This window comes from Pomacea canaliculata, linkage group LG3 (genome assembly GCF_003073045.1).
Source record: "Pomacea canaliculata isolate SZHN2017 linkage group LG3, ASM307304v1, whole genome shotgun sequence".
Classification (NCBI taxonomy): domain Eukaryota; kingdom Metazoa; phylum Mollusca; class Gastropoda; order Architaenioglossa; family Ampullariidae; genus Pomacea; species Pomacea canaliculata.
The window spans coordinates 22,131,123-22,153,119 of NC_037592.1; the positions used below are offsets into that span (position 1 = coordinate 22,131,123).

At 37.0% G+C, this 21,997-nt stretch overlaps 1 protein-coding gene across 1 annotated transcript in view; it reads left to right on the plus strand.

The window, feature by feature from the left end:
* The first annotated feature begins 3,802 nt into the window (after window positions 1–3,802).
* Window positions 3,803–21,997, plus strand: part of LOC112559117 (protein KIBRA-like) — a 28,078-nt gene continuing 9,883 nt past the window's right edge. Inside the window, 11 exon segments of the mRNA XM_025230086.1 lie at window positions 3,803–4,009; window positions 8,119–8,228; window positions 8,738–8,832; window positions 10,844–10,952; window positions 13,260–13,419; window positions 13,593–13,719; window positions 20,252–20,335; window positions 20,337–20,378; window positions 20,755–20,906; window positions 21,472–21,636; window positions 21,821–21,910. Coding sequence (XP_025085871.1) covers window positions 3,882–4,009; window positions 8,119–8,228; window positions 8,738–8,832; window positions 10,844–10,952; window positions 13,260–13,419; window positions 13,593–13,719; window positions 20,252–20,335; window positions 20,337–20,378; window positions 20,755–20,906; window positions 21,472–21,636; window positions 21,821–21,910 — 1,262 coding nt within the window. The 5' untranslated portion in view covers window positions 3,803–3,881.

Consider the following 21,997-nt stretch of genomic DNA (forward strand, 5'->3'; position numbering starts at 1 on the left):
GGTAAATCGCCTTGGTCTTAACACAGACAACAAACAACAATCACGCGCGTGGTCCTAGTTGAACAAGGTGACGTATCGGTTGCAAAAAGGTGAACTATTACAAAAAGCAACAGGTTACGTGAACTACCGATAAAAAAAAAAAACAGCTGGTTGTCACTTGCACAGCAAATCGATATCAAAATAAAAGATCTTACAAGTACTTTGTTTGAATTAAGAAAAGAAAACGATCAACTGAAAAAATTCTTTTTGTCCAGCAGGACACCAACATGTCCAGAAACCTGTTTCTGGTAACTGCGGGTGTAAAAACGTGTGCCTAACCTGAAATGTTGTTGTTGTTGTTGTTGTTGTTGTTGTTGTTGTTGTTGTTGTTTGCTCATGTCAAGCTGATTTACTAATATTTCGTGTAAAAGGTGGCCGTGGTCCATCAGCAAAGAAAACTGTATTTAATTTTTAGCGGAAATCGTCTAAACAGAAAGTCAGAGCACATTATCCTAAACTTCGCTGGCTTTCGGTTGCCTTTAGAATCCAGTTCGTGCATTCCGTGCAGACAGTCCGGACCTTCAGGTCCTTGCCACGATAAAAAAGACCAGCTATGTGGTCTGGTATATCTTAGGTGAGTAAACAAAATACGACAGCCTGTCGCAACTTATTACTGAATCCATACTTCTCCAGCTACCTTTTTTCTATGCGAATGGGAATAACTTTTCGCTGCACAGAAAAGTTGCATGTGGCCGTGTTAAGTTCGCATACCTTGTCTTTCGTGTAGACGACCCTAAAAACCACGATACGCATTTTTTTTTTCAAGTCGCGATAAGATTAATTCATTAAAGGTTTTAAAGAAAGCCGTATGACCACCTACGCAAAACCATGATAGTTTTTCTGCCACAGCCATTTCTCTCTCTCTCACACAATAAACAGGAATGAGTGCACGAGCTTACCATGAATGTATACTAACTGCTTAATTCTAATTCGTTTTCATGCGAGAAAGCTTGAAGTTTGCTCTCAATGAAGTGCCTCGAATTGCCCATGGTCGTCGCCACAGACGTTCTACCAGATGCGATCTCCATGGAGAAGGCTGCACTTTTGCGGTGAAATGGAGGATGTGTATAGGTGGATTGCTGTCTGTCTGCCGAGACCAACGCTTAGCCTCTTAGCGAAGCTCTCCGCAGTTAGTCTCGGTGAGCCATAACATTGAGTGTGACTAAACCGGAAGCTTTGTAAAAATCTGCCTCGTTTTAGTAGTTAATCTGAAATGTGAATAAACCGGAAGCTTTGAACACACCTGCCTCGTTTTAGTAGTTAACTGGGGGGGGGGGGAAAATCGCCTGCCAGCAGTCCAGTAATACAAGTTCGTGATCGTACATCACCACATCAGTGAGAAAGAGTAACAGCCACAGACTCTCAGCAGAGTGCTTCGTTATGTCTTTTGCGACAGGCAAGTTCCTGTGAGATCGGAAAATAATTTATTTATAGATTGGAACTTACATTTTCACCGCACTTATCTAGTGCAGGTAATATCTGGACCATCTAGCACAGGGGTGGGCAAAGTTTTCTCTTACGTGGGCTGCTCTCAAAATTCTAAACTATGCGGCTGGCTGGTAATATATACGCCGCCGTGACTACACAACAAACCTAGTGAAAATGGAAATGCGTACGTGATGATATTTACTTACCGACTTAAACGTGAAAAGTGAAGCTGTTAAATTCACTCACAATAAAAATGTTAACTGTCTTTTCTTTGAAGGCAGCCACCGCCAATGCTCTCTCACAGCTCCATCAGACACGTACGTCAGACGCGTTATTTGTTATTTTTCGTTCCTTTTCTGTTACAGACTATGATTTTTTTTCCACACTATGTCGTATCTGATAAATTAACTTTCAGTAAAATTAACCTAAGTTTAAATTAATTTATTAAAACAAGTTCGCTTCGCAATTTGGCTGGTGGGACCGTCCAAAGACGTCCGCGGGCCATATTTTGCCCACCCCTGATCTAGCATCTCAATCGGTTCATCAGTTTATTCATTCGTTCGTTTATTGCTTCGTTTTTTCAGTCATTCATTTATTTACATCATCCATTATGTGTCTTTTATGCGTCCTCTATGCAACCAGGTTTAAACCAGAAGGACAAACTGACAATATGACTGTCTGGATGGGCAGATGGATCGGTGAACTGATAAACTGTGTGATCAACTTTTTTTTTTCTCAAAAAGCTCGATTACTTGACGCATACCCTAACCTATGACCGTGGCTACCAAGAACTCTTGTCCACTAGTGGAAACAAAGGAGCACCATGGGCTGCGTATCGCTCTTGCTTTAGCTCTTAAGTGTAGCTCTTCTCGAAATATCTTATCAAATATTTAGGAAGCGGTCGACTAATGCTAAAACAATGGTCGACATCACGTGCTTTCGGAGTTTGTGGACAGCTATATCTGGAAGACACTCGGGTGACAAGAGTGACAGCCGTACGCCACTGGAATTATCAAAGGACTTTTAAGGAGGTTTTTTTAATATATTATTATTATTTGAAAGTGCTTCGAGAAACCATCAAGTACTGAGGAAGCGTTAACTTCGGAATTCCGGCTCATATATTGCACACTTTCTTGTGTCAGCTTTATATACACAACACAAACAATATCAGTTAAATGCAAAGTCGTCATTATTTGAATTCCTAGTAATATTAAACTGGTCGTATGACGATGTGACCACAAAGTATTTCCGTTCATTGTCTTCATGTTGTACCTCATATATATGTATTAAAACTGAGTATAGCGACAGTTCCCGGTTAACAAACGTCAAATATCAGTACTTATATGAATGTAGATGTCAAAACCCAATTAAGTCAGACTTACAAACGAAAGTGGGAGTATAATTTTTTAAGCTATTATTATTGTTGCATTTGGAAGTGTTTCAGAAACATATATGTACAGATATAAACTGATGCTCAAGACAAAATATAAACCATGCGTATGTTCCGAAATACACATGAAATCGACTTAAAATCGACTGGTCAGAAGTGTATCCGGAGACCACCTATATGCGGTAGAAGCATATCTTGAATAAATAAGTAAATAAACATATGTGATATGCGGAGAATTCTGTCCAGGCACATGTAGCGATAAACGTGCACATATATTATTATAGCTCTCGCTCTCTCTATCCCCGATTTCTTATCCCACTTCCCCATCTTTCCGCGTACGTTCGAAAACGGTGGATTAGCTAGATCACTTAATTAGTTGCTGATACATATATAGTCTCTCTCTCAGGTGCACCCTTCCCTCCACTCCCTTTCCCCCAGTTTTATAATGATAATAATAGGATTTATACAGTGCATTAATTTCCACGCATATATATTAACACTTCGAGCGTGTGTCAGCTATTTGTCGAAATTCCTCTCATAACTGATATTCTCTCTCTGCGAAGAATGCAATACTCAAAACACAATTAAAGAGAGAGAGAGAGAGATAGAGAGGAGAAGTACACAAATTCACACATAAACACAAATGCACTATAGGTGTCTGCACTGGATCACTAACAACGAGTTGTTTATAGTACATGTGCGTATAGAGCAATTAATATGTTCAGGGTTTTCTGTCACAACTAGATCGGCATATATTTGACTAAAGGTGTGCTATTACTTTCTGATAGTTTGAACAGAAAATGCCTTTGGCATTCTTTCGACAAAAGACTAATAACAATGTAAGGTATACTCTGCGATTCCGACTGTTTTCCTCGTTAGCTATGCATACCAATCTCCTAATATAGAAGGAAATGGCGGCTTGTTATTGGCTGACCCAGGTCACGTGACGTCATATGTTAATCCTGAGCAATATGGAGTATGGCTGTACGTGAAAGAGTTTCCAACCAAATAGTTTAGATGAAATATGCCAAAAGGACGCAATGGGGAACTTCCCCTACCGAATGGATGGGAAGAGGCTATAGACTACGATGGAAAGCGTTTTTTTATCGACCACAACAACTGTCGAACGACATGGATTGATCCCAGGGACAGGTAAGATTCCACAAGTATTTTCTGCCGATCTCTGCCAAGTTGTCTAGTCGCCTGCTCTGTTGTTTCTCTTATAAACTTCAAACATTTTTTTCGTAAAAAGACTGCTTTTATGGTGATAATCTGAGGCCTTTGAAAGATAAATCTATTATTTCTCTAAAAATATGTAAACTGCGTGCAGTTCTTGTCAGATTTCTGAAATCGGCACCGCATTCCACAGCAAATGTGCTGGTGTCGGAAATTTTCGTGCTGCTGCATTGTTGTAGCCTGTTATCGCAGTTAATACGTTAGATTTTCGCGGCATTCAATAGCAAAGAGGCCACTGGGTGCATAATTTCATAAAAGTGAAGTTTCCACTCTTATCATAAGTGTTATTCGGTCCTGCTGGCCTATGTTTGGTTGCACCTTGATGTAACATGATTCAGTAGAAGAGATATTCAGACAGGAATTGGGTCAGTCTGAGAAGAGGACACATTCTTGAGACACTAGTGGCCTGTTATTGTGACAGCCTTTTATTTCTGCTGTAGTTGAAGGACGGCTCGTAATCAGAACTGACCGGATTTCCCTATCAGCTTAAGTAGCAACTTTAACCGTAATATAAGTCATGGGTAAGCATTTAACATTTAAGAGAAAGAAATCATCTTAATCAAAATTTTAAAAGATGACACATGGTCTCCTCGTTACATTTTTTTCTCACCCTGTGAAAGGATAGAAGATGCGTTTAAAATGTTAAGAATATAGAGATATTTTTATGCAATAAAACTGTTGTTATTTATCATGCTCAAGACTTTATATTTGTATCCCTAGTTTATTCAGTAAAAAAATTATCTATGAACTGACATACAAAAAAATGAAGAAATATTTTTTTGCACCTCACAAGCTCACCCTTCACTTATAAACATGTAGTGTATTGCCATTTTGACCAAGTAATTACATTTTGATTTGTAAATAACCAGGAATGGCCATTAAATAAACTAAATAGCCCATGACACGGTCTAGAATTCTGTGACATTATTGTTAGTTTTATTTTATATTGTATGAACAGTTGTCCTATATCTGAAACTACCAGTGTTGTGTTTGTATAGTGACAGTTGTTCACTTGAAAGCCCGAAAGTCAGGCCATATTTTCTGGGGAGATTTTTGTCATCCATGAGGGAATTTTTTTTTTTTTGCTTCCTGGTTGGTAATCATGTTATGCTTTGTTCTGTAATTGACAAGAATATGTTTTTTGATATAGTTTATAAGGTTTTTGTAAGGGTGGTTGGGAGTGTGTCTGGGGCGAGTTCTCACCTGCACATGAACTTGTATATGTGTGTTTACTAGAGCAAGAGAGAAAGGGGTGGGACGTGCATGTATAATTTTGAGATTTTATGCATTGTTGAGCATGTTTGCAGGATATGGAGGAAATGCCTTATTTGTGAAAGGGATTTCTTTTTATCTGTGTTTTGCATTCTGTGCTGAGTGGCAACTTATTTTGAGCATCAGTCAATGAGACAAAAGATCTAGAAAGACTACAAATAACTACTTTCTGGTCATTTTAAGTTTAGCCTGTTTTAACAGAAAAACCAGAGAGGAGGCACATTGCTGATTACAGTTTTCTGCTAAACAGTTACTAATGAGCAGTCATTCAGATGAAATTAGTATGTATAACAAACATTTGTTACAGATAGAATACTCATATTGGCACTTAATTTTTTGTCTTGGAGTTAGATTTGTTTTTTATTGTGATAAAATTAGTAGGAATACACCAGACTCGTCGCACTTGCAGTTTTATAACGATGATAATAATAGGCTTTATATAGTGCATTTCCACATGCAGGGGCAAGGCAGAATATGCTTTACAAGATGCAAAGGGGAGTATGTAGTTAAAGTGACCAGAAAGTAGTTTTATTGTTTACAACCTTCTGCACAAGCATATTTTATAGAAGAATTTGCTATGCTAGAGATGGGAAGAGAAGCACTTACTATCACTGTTAAATTTATGTTGGCATTGTCACTGAAAAGTCAGAAAGCCATATTATCCTAGTTTTGTGTGGCCAATCATTTATGCTGTCAGAAAAAGTGAAGCAACTCCTATCCTTTTAGTCTGGACACTCTGTGGGGTTCCTAGCAATTGTAACCAATTTGTTAGTAGTGAAAAAAGGTGGCAAAATTTGATCATAGGCATTCCAGTTAATTATTTGATAATTTTATAATTAACTTGAAATTTCTTAGCACTGTGTTGTCAGCCCATTTACTTCTCTATTTTTTGTTGACATTTTTTTTTTTTTTTCGCTTAGGCTGCACACAGTGTTGTAAATTACAGAGTGCTTGTCAACAGAGCCTATGTGAATAGGTAGGAGTGATTACAGGAATGTAGGAAAGCTATGTTTCATAAATATGTTAGCTGTTTGAGAATTTGTGTCGAAATGATAATTAGAGAAATAAAGAACAAAATAATAGAGAAGGGGATAAACTAAGAAAAATAAAGAGAGAATTCATCAGGCACTCAGGGAGACCTACTGTGGTAATTTCTTGTGAACGTGTGTTTATATTTGCTTAGCGCTTACCTGTGGACTGAAAAACAAGGATTTCAGAATTCTTTATATCTCCTGTTCTCTCCATAATTTTCTTAATTTACATGACAGCGAAAGAGAGGGAGTAAACTTGAATAACAGGGGAAAACATTTTATCTTTATTAAAGGCCTTTCCGCTGTCCCACAGGTTGGCTTGGCCTAAGGAAGGAAAGTGAGGGTACTTGTGGAACCAGATGGAAGCAATTAGCGAAACATGACTACTAGGGTAGTTAGTACCACATGTTACTCACTTCCTTCCATGGGTCAGTCCATTCTTTCCCACCCAAAGGTAGAAGTTCAACCTTTAAATTTCAAGATTACAAAAAAAAAAAAATTACATTTAGTCAGATAGTTGCTGAAATGAAGTAAACAGACATTCCCAGTATTTTGCTCATTCATGTTTTCCATTTATATCTTGCCCTTCCCCAGTTATGTGGGGTGAGATTAGGTATAGATACTGTCTGAAGTTGCAAACTGGTAGTGGAAGGATGGGAAATTAGTTCAGTTTAAAATGTATTCTGTGAATGAAGGCAAGCTGCAGCCATCATTAAAGGCCACCAGTGATCAAGCAGCCTTATCAACCTGTCAGTGCAAATCTGCTTCTAATCTAATAATCACACCCTGAGCAATTTTCGTATTCCTGTTACTCACAAGCAGTTTTTGCAGGTTTAGAGTGAATTGTAGTTGGCTGGAAGTTACCATGTTGATAGAAAAATGTTGGATTTTGTTCTCATCAGCATGGTCTTGTAAAGCGCATATGTGACCCCAGTGATAGATATTCCTTAGCAAGTTTAGCAGTTTTTGCATATTTGATTACACTTAGTTTTCTATGGTGCTATCTATTTGCTGTTGTTTGTTTCTTGTGTTTTTTGTCAGTTTCTTTGTAGTACCTTGAGCTTGCATCCACACCGGGAAATGCACTTTTCAAATTCAATTGAAATTTTTTTATTATTAACATTTCTGTTGCTATTAAGTTCCCATTCTGTAAAATACTAATGGCTTTTAGTGACATTTTACATTATATCAGTTACAATTTGTGGCTCAGAAAAATGTTGACCATTCACATCACATGTCTTATGCATGCATTTTCACAGATTCACTAATGCAGATATACATTAGAGTCAGTAATGTTGGTAGTCAATTATATGCTAAGAACATCTACTGCGTGTAAGGATTACCAGCTTATCATAAATGCTCAGACATGTAATATAGATTATAGGGTAAAGGGAGAATTTATTCTGGTTGCATGTGAGGCAAAATGAACATTTATCTGGGAGAAAGTGTATGAAGCAGACAAGGAGATATCGCATAATAAAACTGTGGGTGATGGTACCTGAGAAGTTGATGAGGGAGGAGAAATCGATTACTAAGTGGTAGGAGGAATGTGGGCTAGAGCACACAGATAGAACCTTTATGTGGCTGGAGAGAGAAAACCATTTTAGAAAAATCTTTTACACCTGGAGCACAAAAAGTATTTAACTACATGTAAGAAACTACAGAAAAAAAATCAAAGTATGTTGACCAATTAGCCATTCATTACCATTTTGGCATGTGCAGGTATACCAAGCCAGAAACATTTGCTGACTGTGTTGGTGACGAACTTCCTTTAGGCTGGGAAGAAGTCAATGACCCAAAACTTGGGACCTATTACATTGACCACATAAATCGTAAGGATGCTATTTTGATGTTTTCACAGATATTTTTTAGGGCATTGTTATATCATGTTACATAACATGCATTATAAACACCAAAGACAAAAAATGTAGGTGAGAAAGACTATCAGCATTGTTTTTAATAGATAGTATTTTCAGTGAGATATTTGTATATTCACAGGAGTTGTGGCTTGAATGTTAGTTAATAAATCAAAGATTGGTAATATAGTTAATGCATAAAGGCAGCTAGAAAAGCTGAAGCTATAAACAAACTCTAATGAGACATTTTTATAGTAAATTTAGTCTTGAAGTATTGGTATAGAGGGGATTTTAGTAAAACTGTATGTGTTGGATGTATAATTGTGTACACTTTTTAAGAAATGTTTCCCCTCTAGCCAGTAAAGAAAATATTTATTATTTTATCTGTGATTTTTTATCCTTATGATGATTAAAGACTGTATTAGTGCTGCTAATTGACAATTATTATAAAGGTATGCTTTCATTTAATATTATTTTTTATGCAGAGGTCAACCAGCTTGAAGACCCACGACTACAATGGCGACAGGAGCAAGAACTTATGCTGAAGGAGTATCTGGTCACTGCTCAGGACGACTTAAAGGTAATATCTACAGCTTTATTGTTCATGAGCACCAATAAAGTAGTTTTAAAAAAAAGTATTGTGCTTATACAGAATTAACTGAGGATTTAATGACTGGTGAATAGTAAGTTGCTATATACAAAGACAAAGCATCCACAATCTGTGTGAGTTTACAACAGCAAAATCACTATGTTAACTTTGTTATATGGCAAAAGTGTCATATGGCATGTTCAGACTTTAGTTATTTTTGTTCAGTGCTCAGTATATTTACAGAGAGGAGTGGTACATAAAAGCCCACAACAATTTTAAATGAGGGGTTTGAAAACCTTTAGTATTTTACGGGTGGTAGACACTAACAATAATGTAGAAATAATCCTCATGCATTTAGCAGCTGAAATTTTGTGCTTGTATATTCACATCCTGTGTGATAAAATGTGGGAAACAGGAAAGAGGATAAAAACTGATCACAGATGCAGTAATTTGTATCTCAGATGGGGATTCTGTAGACACAACTGGAATGCTAGAATGCGTTGCTAGGCCCCAGACCCCCCCCCCCTCTCTAACAAATCAACATCTCGTGATAAATGGTTACAATCTGTTACAAAATAGCTGCTTATACTGTAATATTAGAACAATCCGGGATAGAAATTATGTGCAGAGTGTATGTGTGCATGAAAATATGAGTATGAGGGCGGACAGTTAGTTTACTGCTTCCTGTTCACTGTAGTCTCATTCATTTATTCTGAATGAGTTGAGTCCCCCTCACCCCCTTGTCAAGCCACTTTGACCTTGGCCATGCCTGTTGTATAATGGGTCCTGTGTGCATCCATCAGATTCATTTTTTTCTGTGGCTCGCAGCCTCTTGCAAACATCAAGCTCTTGCTCATACACATAAACTCTGCAGTAATATCTTGGGTTTATGTCAGCAAAGAAGGTTTCTTAGAGATAGTTGGCTGAGATATTGAGGTTACCTCTGTGTATGTGCATTTGTGACCATTAATATTATATTACTAATTTCACATGATTGTTGTATGCTTACATGTATTAACTTCACACTTACTTTGTGTCCTTTTAAATTAAGTGATATAAACAGGGACATGAGTGCTGCAACCACTACTCAAAAACAGGGTTTGCGCAAAGAGGAAAAGGATCTGTTATATCTAATTGCCTAATTTGCCATTTTTCCAACAGTTACGCATGACCTGTTTCATATGTACCTAACTGTGCTTTTTAGGCAGTAAAATCATATCAGCTAGAAATTCCATTTGGTGATATTCCTTAAACTTTGTAACACAGGTATCAAGGTCTTAGCAGCTGTAATTCAGTATGATGTTTATAGCAGCACCATTCTCATCAAAATGTATTCCATCTTTGTCATCAATTACTCTTGTACTTCATCTTTATATTGTTCAATGTGCCTATGCATATCTCAACCATGCATTGTCTGTTACCTAATGTTTAAATGTTCCTTTTTATCATTACTGGTCACCTCGGAGAATGCAAGCTATCTTGGTGATGCTGTGTGATATAAGTGCATGTTATTATTATAAGCACACCTTGTGCCTAACAAGGATGAATTACATTTACCAAGATTTATTCTTATCATCAGTGCTTGTAACTGTCTTTTGTGAGTTGTCAATCACTGTATTTAAAGCTTCCTTTTTTCCACTTATTTCATATTTTTGTTTTTTGGCATGGTCTGTAATAGTCTGCCTTGGTCATAGATTTCTGTAGAGCATGTTGTATGTTGTGGATGAACCTCATTATTTTCTTTTTTAACTCTCTTGTGGAAGCAAATTTTTTCTGTTCTTCCATCTTACTTCTCATGTGGCGTTTTCATTGCCTTCATGTTTTCTGACAAATGAAAGGGGAAAAACTGCTAGCAAACTCTGTGCCTGTACCTTCTTTATTAGAGTGAGATACTCAGATGGTTGTCTCATTTTATTTATTAAAGATGATTAAAAGAGGAATCTTTCATTTATGTACTACATTTAGAAATTTGTGAAGCTAATCATGATTTGTTTTCATTCAGGCCAAGCAAGAGATTTACAGCATTAAGGAACAGCGCCTAAATCTTGCCCAAGATGAGTTCCAACATCTTAAGGATACCTTGTCTGGTTGGAAGTCTTCCCGCACAAGTCGTAAGTAACTTTGGTTTTCTTTCTTTCTCCCGCTTCATTGTTCTCAAAGATTTATATAAAAATACTTATAATTGTGCTGACTATGGACAGGCAGGATATCTAATGTATCTGTTAAGTTTGTTAAACTGAGCCAATTGTGTTTATGGGACTTGAACCTTTGGCTTCTTTTACCCATCATACGCTTGAAGTTGTTTAACCTAATTTAAGTTTAGGTGTGTCTTTGATGATTTTTCACTGCAGTTCTTCAGCTTTTTTTTTTTTTTTGCATCATATCCTGTTTGCATTGTAAATAAATGTATGCATGCAACATCATTTTCTTTTCTTTTTTTTTTTAATTGGCTGCAGCTAAACAGAGAGATGTTTCTGTCTCTCAACTACACAACGATTTAGGTTTTTCATGATACAAGAAAATATTCAAAATATGCCAGCTGTGTACATAAAATTTTTTTGTTAACATACAATTGTGACAATATTTTAATGTTTATAAAAATGAATAATGCAATCAACATAACATCTGAAAGACAGTGTATATATTATGCCATTAGACACTACAGTGGATAGCTTTCTTGGCAGAGCATAGATTATGCACAAGCAAAGAATGTTAAAATCACATTGTCGATGTGATACGCTAAGAGGCATAGGCATTGAGAAGTGGACTTTAAAAATACAAATACCTATTCTTGTTCCTTATTTCCTTTCTTTTATAATCAGCAGAATAAAAACATACCCTTGAATGTTAAATTTTCCTTATCAAAGAATGTTGTGCCATCAGTTACACAAGTTTTTTTTTATTATTTTGTTTGGGGTTTTTTTTTTTTTTTCTCACATTATGAAAGCCTGTTAGAATGTACCATAGCAATGAGGATGCTCTGTTATTAACTGATTTTTAGGGTTTTCGGGTGAAAATGTTTACATTATGGTACCTGTACATAATTGTTACACTTTTATTTATAGTAAATGCTTGTTGTCTCACCCAGTATCGTTGATAAGATTTATTCAATTAAACAAATAGTAACAGAACCTTTATTGCAAAATTTATTGTTTAATAAACATCGAGCTGCATATTGGACAGTTCACCACAACCTTTGATTTGCTTGTTCACAACTTGTTACAGATATGATTTCAGATATTGTCATAAATTTGTATGATCTTAATACTTAGTTAACCATTTTCCTGGTCTTAGAAAGCCTAGAACTATAAAACTTAAAAACACATTGATGGTCAATTTCCTTCACCAGAAAAAACGAATTCATCCACAAGGAAGAGCAAAATTTAGAGAGGGTAATCTACTTATCCACATTTAGTTTGGCATACCAAAGTTGAAATATCTGCATACTTCATGAATCATGCTGTAATCTTTCTTCATGAGATAACTTGCTTTTTTCCAATATGTGGAGAGAGAGGGTGTTGTCTCATTTTGTTTTTAATTCAATGTTATGGTATACGGTTTCTTCTAATCATCATTTCTTTTGATCTTTAGAAATACATTTTAAGTTTGTTTGGAAAAAAAAAACATGTGAAAACAACAAATGAGGTCTGTCCAGAAAGTAATATTTTTTATTTATTGAAAGAATTTATTATTCAATATTATCAAAACATGATCCTTGTGAATGCACACAACACTTCCAGCATTGGTAGCAGTTCATAAAATCGTCATCTATGAGAGTGCTCAGTGTGTCAACCAAGGGCTCTATGGATGATGTTTACTGTGCCAAAGTGGTGGCCATTCAAACATGTTTTAATCTTGGAGAACAGAAACCAATCACACAGAGCCAAGTTGGGTGCATATAGAAAGACTGGGCTGCTTTTTTCGGCCAAATTATTTCCTGGCAGCCACATTTTCATCTGTTTTTGGTGTAGATGGGCACCCAGTTCATGGTTCTTCTTCAACATTTTCACAATCCTTTTTGAAAGCTTTTTGCTATTGGTGGACATGCACTGATGAGGGTCAATAGCCTTTTCTTAATATTTTATGCATTTCTGAGGCACCTTTACTGATTTTCATGCTAAATTTCATGGCATATCATTGCTCCAAACTAATTTTCATCGTTCCTATGATAAGGCACTTAAGCAGGTATTTACAGAACAATGTATGTGCAGTGTGGAGGCAAGAATGTAAATGAAACAGGTCCTAGCGTTTACCTGAAATCCTGCTCTAAATGACATTGAACCACCATCCTAATGTGTAATCCCTATAGAGCATGGGAATTTCATTCTTTACTTACTGGACAGACCTTGCTTGTACCGAGTAACTAGAAAGTTCCCTCTCTTACAGTTTCTCTTGGTTTCTATCTGTCGGTTATCCAGTCAACTCTAACTCGAGTCTGGGAAGTACAAAATATGACCCTGATCTTCTTAAAGCGGATATCAATCTGGCTAAAAATCGTGTTGCAAGACTTAAAAGAGAACTTGAACAGATTAAATCTGAGATGTGCTACAAGGAGCAGGGAGTCAAAACTCTGTGCAAGTAAGTTTTTTTGGTTTGGTTTGATTTGGTTTTGATGTTGTCCTTTAGATTTTTTTTTTTTTTTTAAGGATTTTGATATTCCCAAATATCATTTAAACCATTGTTAAAGAGTTATGTACAAATATGCAGTTGGCATAACATTTACAGTAACTAATTTAAAGTTTTAATGGCAGTGTGGGCCAGAAACTGTCTACTACAGGGGGATATAGCATGGGTCAGGCCCAAGCTATCATCAGTGAGATTCGTCAGTTGCAGCAGTACCTGACCTCTGGCCAGAAGGAGAGGACCGAACTTGTTCAAGTGAGTGATTATTTTTACATCCCAAAGTCAGTTCATCCTGTTGATTAAAACTCTCATTTCGACTTCTTGTATTGCATTTTGTGCATGAATTTTTTTATTTATTTTTTTTAAGGTGTAGGGAGTTTTTTTCCTCATCATTTTGTTTTTTTAAATTATTCAGTGTTCCATGTTTGCAGTCTTTATACGAAAATTGTATCTCCTGCCACATCTTACTGTTTTTCTTTATTTCTCCCATTTCAAACATGCTTTAATTGAGCACTTTGTTTCTTTCTTTCTGCAAATTTTTTTTCTTCCTTTTAAAAACAAGCTAAACTGTGATGACTAATCAGTATTTTCCCCTTGCCTGATTCACATTTCTATAGTCTCCGAGTGCCAGCTATGTCTGCATTGCTGCAGTGAATGAAATGTTCATTGGTGTGGTCTGCAATATCCATTCCTTTCTGTGATGTAAATTGCATGGCTAGGCCGAATTTCAGTTGTTCTAATTGTCACAGACTTCCCTGCCATTTGCAAGAATACGCCATGGCAAAACCAGTAAAAACAGTGCTCATTATCACAACATTAGCAATCATCAACTTGCAGCTTGATAACATGTCCATAAACTGTTTCCAAACACCTTCAGCCAGCCATGTTCCCATCTCTCTGGCCACTTTGCTAGGCAATATGCTGTAGCTATTTTAGAGCATGATGTCAGGAGGCTTGTTGTAAGTGCCAGCATTGGTGTAAAGACCTAAGAGTCTGTATTGAGTCAGCGCCAAAGATTTTTTTCACTTTCCCAGAATCATTCTCTTCTCCTTTTGTCTCCTCTCAGTTGTCTCTGTCTCAAGCCACAATTTGCATAGGTTAGGAAAACTTTGACTGCATAGCAGTTAATGTGTCAAAAGATTGTAGAAGTTCTGTCTGTCTGGGATCGTTATAGAAAGTAGATAAAGTAATGGCATGTGACATAAAAGCTACCATTAAAAAGTTTTTGTGGGAGGGAGGGGAACAAGGGTGAAGGTTGAGTCACTGCTCTAAAGATGCCAGCATGGAATTGCGTGGGTAGTAAGAATCTGTTTTGTTTTAAGCACCTAGTCTACTTTTGCTTTAAGTTCTATCAGGATGTTTGCAGCTGTAGTAGTGGCTAGGAACTTGGGAGGAGATGAGGCAGCAGGTCGTGCAGAAGGGTTTTGGGAAGAAGGAGGTATGGAATGTCAGATTACAGGTGGCAGTCGAGGTACAAAAAGGGAGAGGTGATGATTGCCCTTTTTTTATGTTACTTGTCTCTCAATATCCTTGCACTGCATGTTCCTATCATCTAATCAGAAAACATGTTAATGTGCCTTTTTTTCTTATTTGTTTTGTTTTTTTACTTAAAGGTATGTGTTCAAGTATGATGATAAACTAGAGCAATGTTAAACAGTAACTTAACACGAATGAGAATCAGAAATACACACATGCTTGTATTTCACTTTTACTCACTTGCTCTTTATAAATTATCTCACAATTATCCTCATCTACCCAGCGCAATGTATGCGCGCGCACACACGAGAAACAAAAATTGTAAGCTAGATATAAACTGAGGCAAATTTTCAAAATTGGCATGAGCTCGAGTGAAACAAAATTCTTTGCATTCACAAGGGGAGTACAGGCTGCTAGTGGTATGTCAATTTTTATATTGTTTACGTGAAAACTTGGAGTCATAGGGTGGTGAGAATTTCCCATGGTTCTAGAGCAAGGGCATCAATTTAAGGGATGGAAAGGCTGCACCAACCAGTACAGATCATATGTACTTGTGGGGGTAGGGTGTAGAGATGGTGCAGTAAATTTGTAGGATTAAAAGAAGGTGCGATATTTGACACCTGCATTATAAAAAGCAGTTTACAAAAAATGCTTGTGTGGGCAAAAGATGACAGGGAAAAACTCAACAGCAGGCTGTGTTACCAGCTACAACTCTGTAGTTGGCATGATGGAATGTGTATACAGTCCACAGCATGCTGACATGCGTGAATCTGGCATAAAAGCACGGTGTGCTGCTTTACCCATTATGTTTACGCCTGGTCCATAGCATAGTTTCTCTTCGCCACTAGATGCCATGTGTCTTTCTAGAAGTTTGAAATAAGGTAGCCTAAATAATATTTTCCAGCATCTTGGGTCAAACTCTTTCTGCTTTCCACACCTTTTGCTTGCCTACTCTTGCTTATTGATGTGATACACTCTTGTGGATGTACACATGCATAGTCATACTAGACATGTGAGTTTATTCAAGATTAGTTGAGCAGTTGAATTTTCTTTGCTTGGCTTAGTTGCTTCTGGAGTAAAACTGAGCTTTTTCAAGGGGTGGCCTTATACATTATCAGCTCAGGAAGGAAGGGAGAATGAGCAAGGTGCGAAAGAAAAGAATGAGAGGTAAAAAGAGATGGCAGCTAGGCAGAGGGAGTGAGTCACAGACAAGTTATTTGCCAACAAACGCTGGGCATAATCAGTGGAAATAGCAGACTGGCTCTAACATTCGTGCCAGGTAGACTCAAAACGAGATCTGGTGTATGTGTGTGCGAGTTTGCAGATATATTTACAGTAAGAGAAAATGCAGTTAATTTTATTTTTACTGGATCTCCATTTCACTTGATGTATGTTTTTGGTATTTGTTTTGCTACATTTAAAAAACACTATAAATGCAAAAAGTACACAAATACATTACAGAGGTAGGGAAGGAAAAAGGTTGGGATTGGAAGACCTAAAAATAGGGAAGTAACGTTTCCAATTTGATAATTGTTTGCTTGATTGATTATCTTGTTTTCTTTCTCTCTCTCACACACACACATGCTCTTGCACACATTCAAATTTTAATACTTGTACTACAAGTTGTAAAGGACTTTTTCTTTGTATAAGTTACTCTTTGCAAGTTAAGGCTTTTAATACAAGATTACCTTTTTAAGTGTGAAATAGCACTTTTAGTATACAATCTTAAGCAAATGGGAGATATGGTTTCAAAACAAGCATTTGCTGCTTAAGTTACACTGAAAAAAAAATTATCGTGAAGTAATGGAAAGCAAAGGGATTCCTGTGGTTTGCACCTGCAGTCAGGTATAATTTCATATTCTTATTTGAATATATAAGCATTCTCTGTTCCTTGGTCTTTGACAAGGATATGTGTACATCAATCCACATGTATAAATGCACATAAGTGGCTGCTGCATAAGTACACATGCACACGCAAATTCACATGTGCTGCCAGTGTATAAATAAAAATTCAGCAACATGTAATACAAATTCTTTACAAGAAACTTTGCACATTTAGTTTAAAAGGAAACCATCCCACATGGTGCCAGGTGATACAAATACTGTGTGGAGGAGGATGGGAATGTCAGGTTTTTGTAACACATGCGGGATGGAAAAGCAGTCAGAATATAGAAACATGCTGGGAGTAGGGTAGTGGGTATAGCATAGCATGGAGCTATAAGTAGGAGGTCTGAAAAGTTTTCTTGAGTACATTCAGGGTTAAAATTTTTCCACCCCTGCACTTTTAATTTTATCACCGACTCACTTTCACTTTGCTGGAACAAAGTTACTGTCATTTAGAGATTGTTGGTTTGAGCAAAGGAGTCTTGTTTTCAAATGCTTGCAATACTAGAAGTTGTGTGCTATTTTCAGTGGTCTTATCTCGTAACCATCTTTTTGTGAATGAGACAACTAAGGGCAGTTTTTTTTTAAGATAGGTTCTAAAAAAATCTGGTCAGCATTTCTTAAATTTTGCAATTTCAGAAATTGACTTCTATAGTCCAGAGCTCTATTTCATTAATCTGCAACACAATTTTATATATATAGACTTACCAAAGGATTTTTTTAAAGTGCATTTGTAGATGGATGGGATAGTATTTTTTTGTCTGTTGGTTATTCTGAACATTCAGTTCACTGCCTTGGAAGGATGAGAACATGATTTTATGCTATTTTTTGTTGGTGATTATGCCCAGTCCATTACTTGCAAATGATGCTCATCTCTGTAATCTCTAGGGGTCTTCAGTGGAAGTGGCCTTGTGGTTATGTTATGAGCAGAAAGTTATGGGATCACTATGGCCTCAGACTAGAAAATTCTCTGCTTACCTAAGTAAAAAGCAGTGGAAAAGAGGGTTGAACCATTTACACCATGAGCTGCTTGCCGTTCACTGCCCCTATAGCTTCTTGTCTATGGGGCTCTGCTTTTCTTATTCAACCACTTAACTACTTTATGTTACAGCACAGTTGCCCTGATCTGTTTGACCTGCTTCTGTTTGTCAAATTTGATTGCTTTTCTTTAAGGGAAGTTATGATTCTTTGTTCTTATATTAGGACATAAATTGTTCAAATATGATCACCTGATTGCCTTGTGTCTTAGGGTGAAACACTGGGAATGTGGGTCACCTAGTGTATATTAGATTGCTAGAATGTTGTTGCCTGGTGTATCTTGGGTAGAGGGAATGGGAACGCTGATCAGCTTAGTAGATCTTCAAGCACTTTCATTCTCCCCTTTCCTCTTTTTGTTGTACAGCGATGTAGAGTCACAAGAAAAATTCAGTATGTTCAGGATTCCCTGTTTTGTTTCTCATATTCTTATTCTCATTTTGAATCTTTTTTTCTCATCTTTACCCCTCTTTTTGCCCTTCCCTTTTCTAAAGTTTCTTTGTGTATCCCCCACTCAGCCACTTATACATTCATCCACACACTCTCTGTTTCTCACTTTCTTTTTCTCTCTCACACACACATACACAGGCATATATATATTTCCTTGATAAGAATCTAGAGAACGGAATGGGTAAGTGGGTATGGGGGAGGACAGAAGAGTTGTGATGCAACCCTGACAATAAATAGCTTGTGCAATGGGAAAAGCAAGCCACTGCAGGCATCAGCAGGCGCTGGAACCTTGCCATGCATGCTGCAGACTGGCACCCAGACTGGAATGTTCTACTATGACATAGCCTTCAAGCCCAGGTGAATACCTGGATTATTGGACATGCAGAAAACAGTAAAGCAGTGCCCTCAGAGGCACCAGTCTACAAGCATTTAGTGAGTTGCTGTATATGCACAAAAGAGCAGCAGTTGTCAACTTCCATACGATGCAAATTTTAAAATTTAGTGTCATTCTGTGTTAAAGGTCTGCTTTTCTTTTTTTTTTTTTGGATGTGGGCAAAAAGATTTTCTTTTTTAATCAGAAATGAAGTAAACTAATTATAGAAAATCATTACTTGACAGTATTGATGGAGTAGATCTCTTTAGCTCTCAAAGGAGTAGCGACTTGAAAAAGAATGCAGTCCTGCTTGTTTTGTAGCAGTCCTACATCCACATCAATACGTGAATCAATAAGGAAGTTTTCAGTTTAATGTGCATAGCTACAAATCTGATTTATTTATTAAAAGCAAGTGAGGAGAAGAAAGTTTGTACAAAAGTTTAAAAGCTATACCTTAAAGACTTTATCATAGATGCATTCATTGAGATTATTTTCTATACTTCTCTAAACCATTCCTCTCTTCCACCAGCACTCCTGCTTAGTACTCAACCTGTTCCTCTTTCCATGTTCTCCAGAACTCATTATCTGTGTTGCTTTTCTTTTCTGGTTCATTCGTAGAGAATCTGCAAAACGTCAGCAGCCAGTTCCAACAAGTGGTCTCAGTGTCTGTTCTTCTTCCACCTTTTCAGTAGTTATTTTTCCTCTGTCTGCCCTCCACGTCTTTTTTTTTTTAAATCCTAATTTCCTAGAGCCAACCTATTTTGTCGACACCACCAGATGTGTTTTAAGTGGCAACTTGAGTGTGGGTGGGGCAGTCAAAGACCATTTAGGCATTTTTGGCACATGCATTTAAGTGAATGCAGCTATAGGATAAGTGAAAGAAAGGTTGGACAGAAAATCCAGAGGGAGGGTATTGTCCTTGGCTGGAACAGGCCTGAAGAACATTTGTTGATATTTTTCCTTTTTGCCAGAACTCTGTTCTAAACATAATTTAATAATTATGCCATTTGTAGTCAGTCTGAACAAAAGCATTGCATCAAGTTTATTATTTCCGGGAATTTCTTTCCTGTTTATGAGAAGTTCTTGTGGTCATCAAGGAATGTAATAGTTTTATGAAAAGTATGGCAGTCTCAGAAAGTGGGTGGGGTGGGGAGTTGAAGGATCCATGCAACTTAAAAAAAAACTAAAGTAATTATAAACATTTTCAATTGTGTCCTTCATCATATACGGGTTCATAAATTTTCACATTTTGTCAGACATGCACAGCAAACTTCTTCAAAAACAGAAGAAGGAAAGCTTAATATTTTAAAACTTTATCAGTATTACTTTGTGCTGTTCGAGCAGTACAGTGTTTTTATAAATGTATAAATCTTCCCTAAAATAACCTGTAAACGCACATATACACTCGTACATGCACAAAGATGAAGGTCCACATGCACATAAATGCACATGCTTTGCTTTAATTTTTGTTGCATTTTTTCCTGTTTCACGATAAACATTAAAATGTTAAAGAGTTTCACCTTAATAGCTTAATAGCAGTTTGCTGACATTTAGTTTCTATTTTTCCAGTCTCTGGCTCGTTTGAAGGAAGACTTTCTGTTCAATAAAAATGGTGGATCCTCCCCAGATGTTTCGACCTTGTCCTCTGGCACATGATAGGCATGAAACAGCCTCACAGACAGACCTACGCGGAGAGGTATGGTGCTTTTCTGTGCACCCTTAGATGTATGTAGATTATAGTGTGTACATTTGTGTTAATTCAGTGATTGCACACATTTCAAAACCTCTCTACATGCACTGTTAGGGGAAGAGTAAGATGACAGGAGAATCTTTGATACACAGATGCCTGCACATATATATTATACATGTGCACTCCTGCACATACATGCAAACATGTAAACACAGACTGGTTATGTTTTGTTCTCTCTCTATTCCTCTGTCTCCATGTGTGTGTGGTGGGGGAGTAATTGGGAATTACAAAACAAGTTTGTTTTGCACAAGAACATTTATATATCCTTAAATGCTTAAGAATTTTTTCCCTCTGATTTGGCCATTTTATACAAATTTTGCAGTTTGGGCTAAATCAGAACCGGCTTTTTGCGGAAAAGACAAGAATAAGGCTTCAGTATGATGAAGCACAGAAAAAATTGAGCAGTCTTAAATGCCATTTGGCAAGCATTGAAGATCAGATGATTCCAGGCCAGTCCCAGTGTGACAAAGACAGGTAGGCATCTTGTCTGCCTGAGATATTTTTTTAATATGAGAATTTTACTCTCATGGTATCAACCTTTTGTTAGAGTCTGTTGTGAGAAGCAGAGAGCCAGATTTTGTGATTGAAGTGGTGTTGTTTAAATGTTCTAATAATGATATGTAAAACATAAATCGGCAGTTATTGAGGGTGCAGAGGACTATTTTGCTTTTGTTCTATTAGCCCCAAAAAGCAAACAGAAAAATCAGATTGTCGAAAATGTCTAGTTTTTCTTGCCATTTTATTTTTATGCAATCATAAGATCTTCAAAAAACCTAACATGACGGGGAATTACATTATTGCTCCCTTGGGCTTAGGTCTTTACATTTATTTCTTCCGAAGTTTATTTGTAGACAAAGAAGGCATTAAATGGACCCTAAGGAAAGTGGAAGGGGGTGCTAATGGTTATAGACTTCTTCCTTTGATCATCAACAGAAAAGCTCATTGCAGAAATTATGTAACAGACTTTAAAAGGGTATTTAAATATTAGGTATTGTTATTTTTGTTCTTCTGTTCTTTTGACCTTGCTTGTGATTTTCAGATTGTTGCTTGTGCAAGAGAAAGAACAACTTTTGCGAGAACTGCGCAGCATTGATCCTAAAGGTCGCAGTGAAGAGGAAATGACTTCAATTTACCAGCGTATTGCTCAATTGGAGTATGACCTGAAGCATGCAGTGGAGATCTCAAACAAGGAAATTCAAACACGGTAGATGTCAGATGTCATGCCATGTTTTGTAATATACTGACTAGAATAATAGAGTGGGGCAGGGGGCTACAGAATTATCATAATCATGTCCTCAAGGACTTAGCAGCAAGGGTAGTCACATTTCAAAGCGTTCTTATGAAATTTCCTAGATGTTCTAAAATCCGAACTTTATTTGTCTGCACAGCTTAAAACTGCATGAAGAAAAGGCTGCTATCATGCATGAGCTCAATGAAACCACAAAACTCACTTCATACCTGGAATCACAGCTGCGCAGGTGAGAATCATTCAGGCTTACTTAAAAGTGTTTTTCATTTAAATATCTATCTGATGCTGTTGTAGAGAAGTGTATACTTGGAACTGC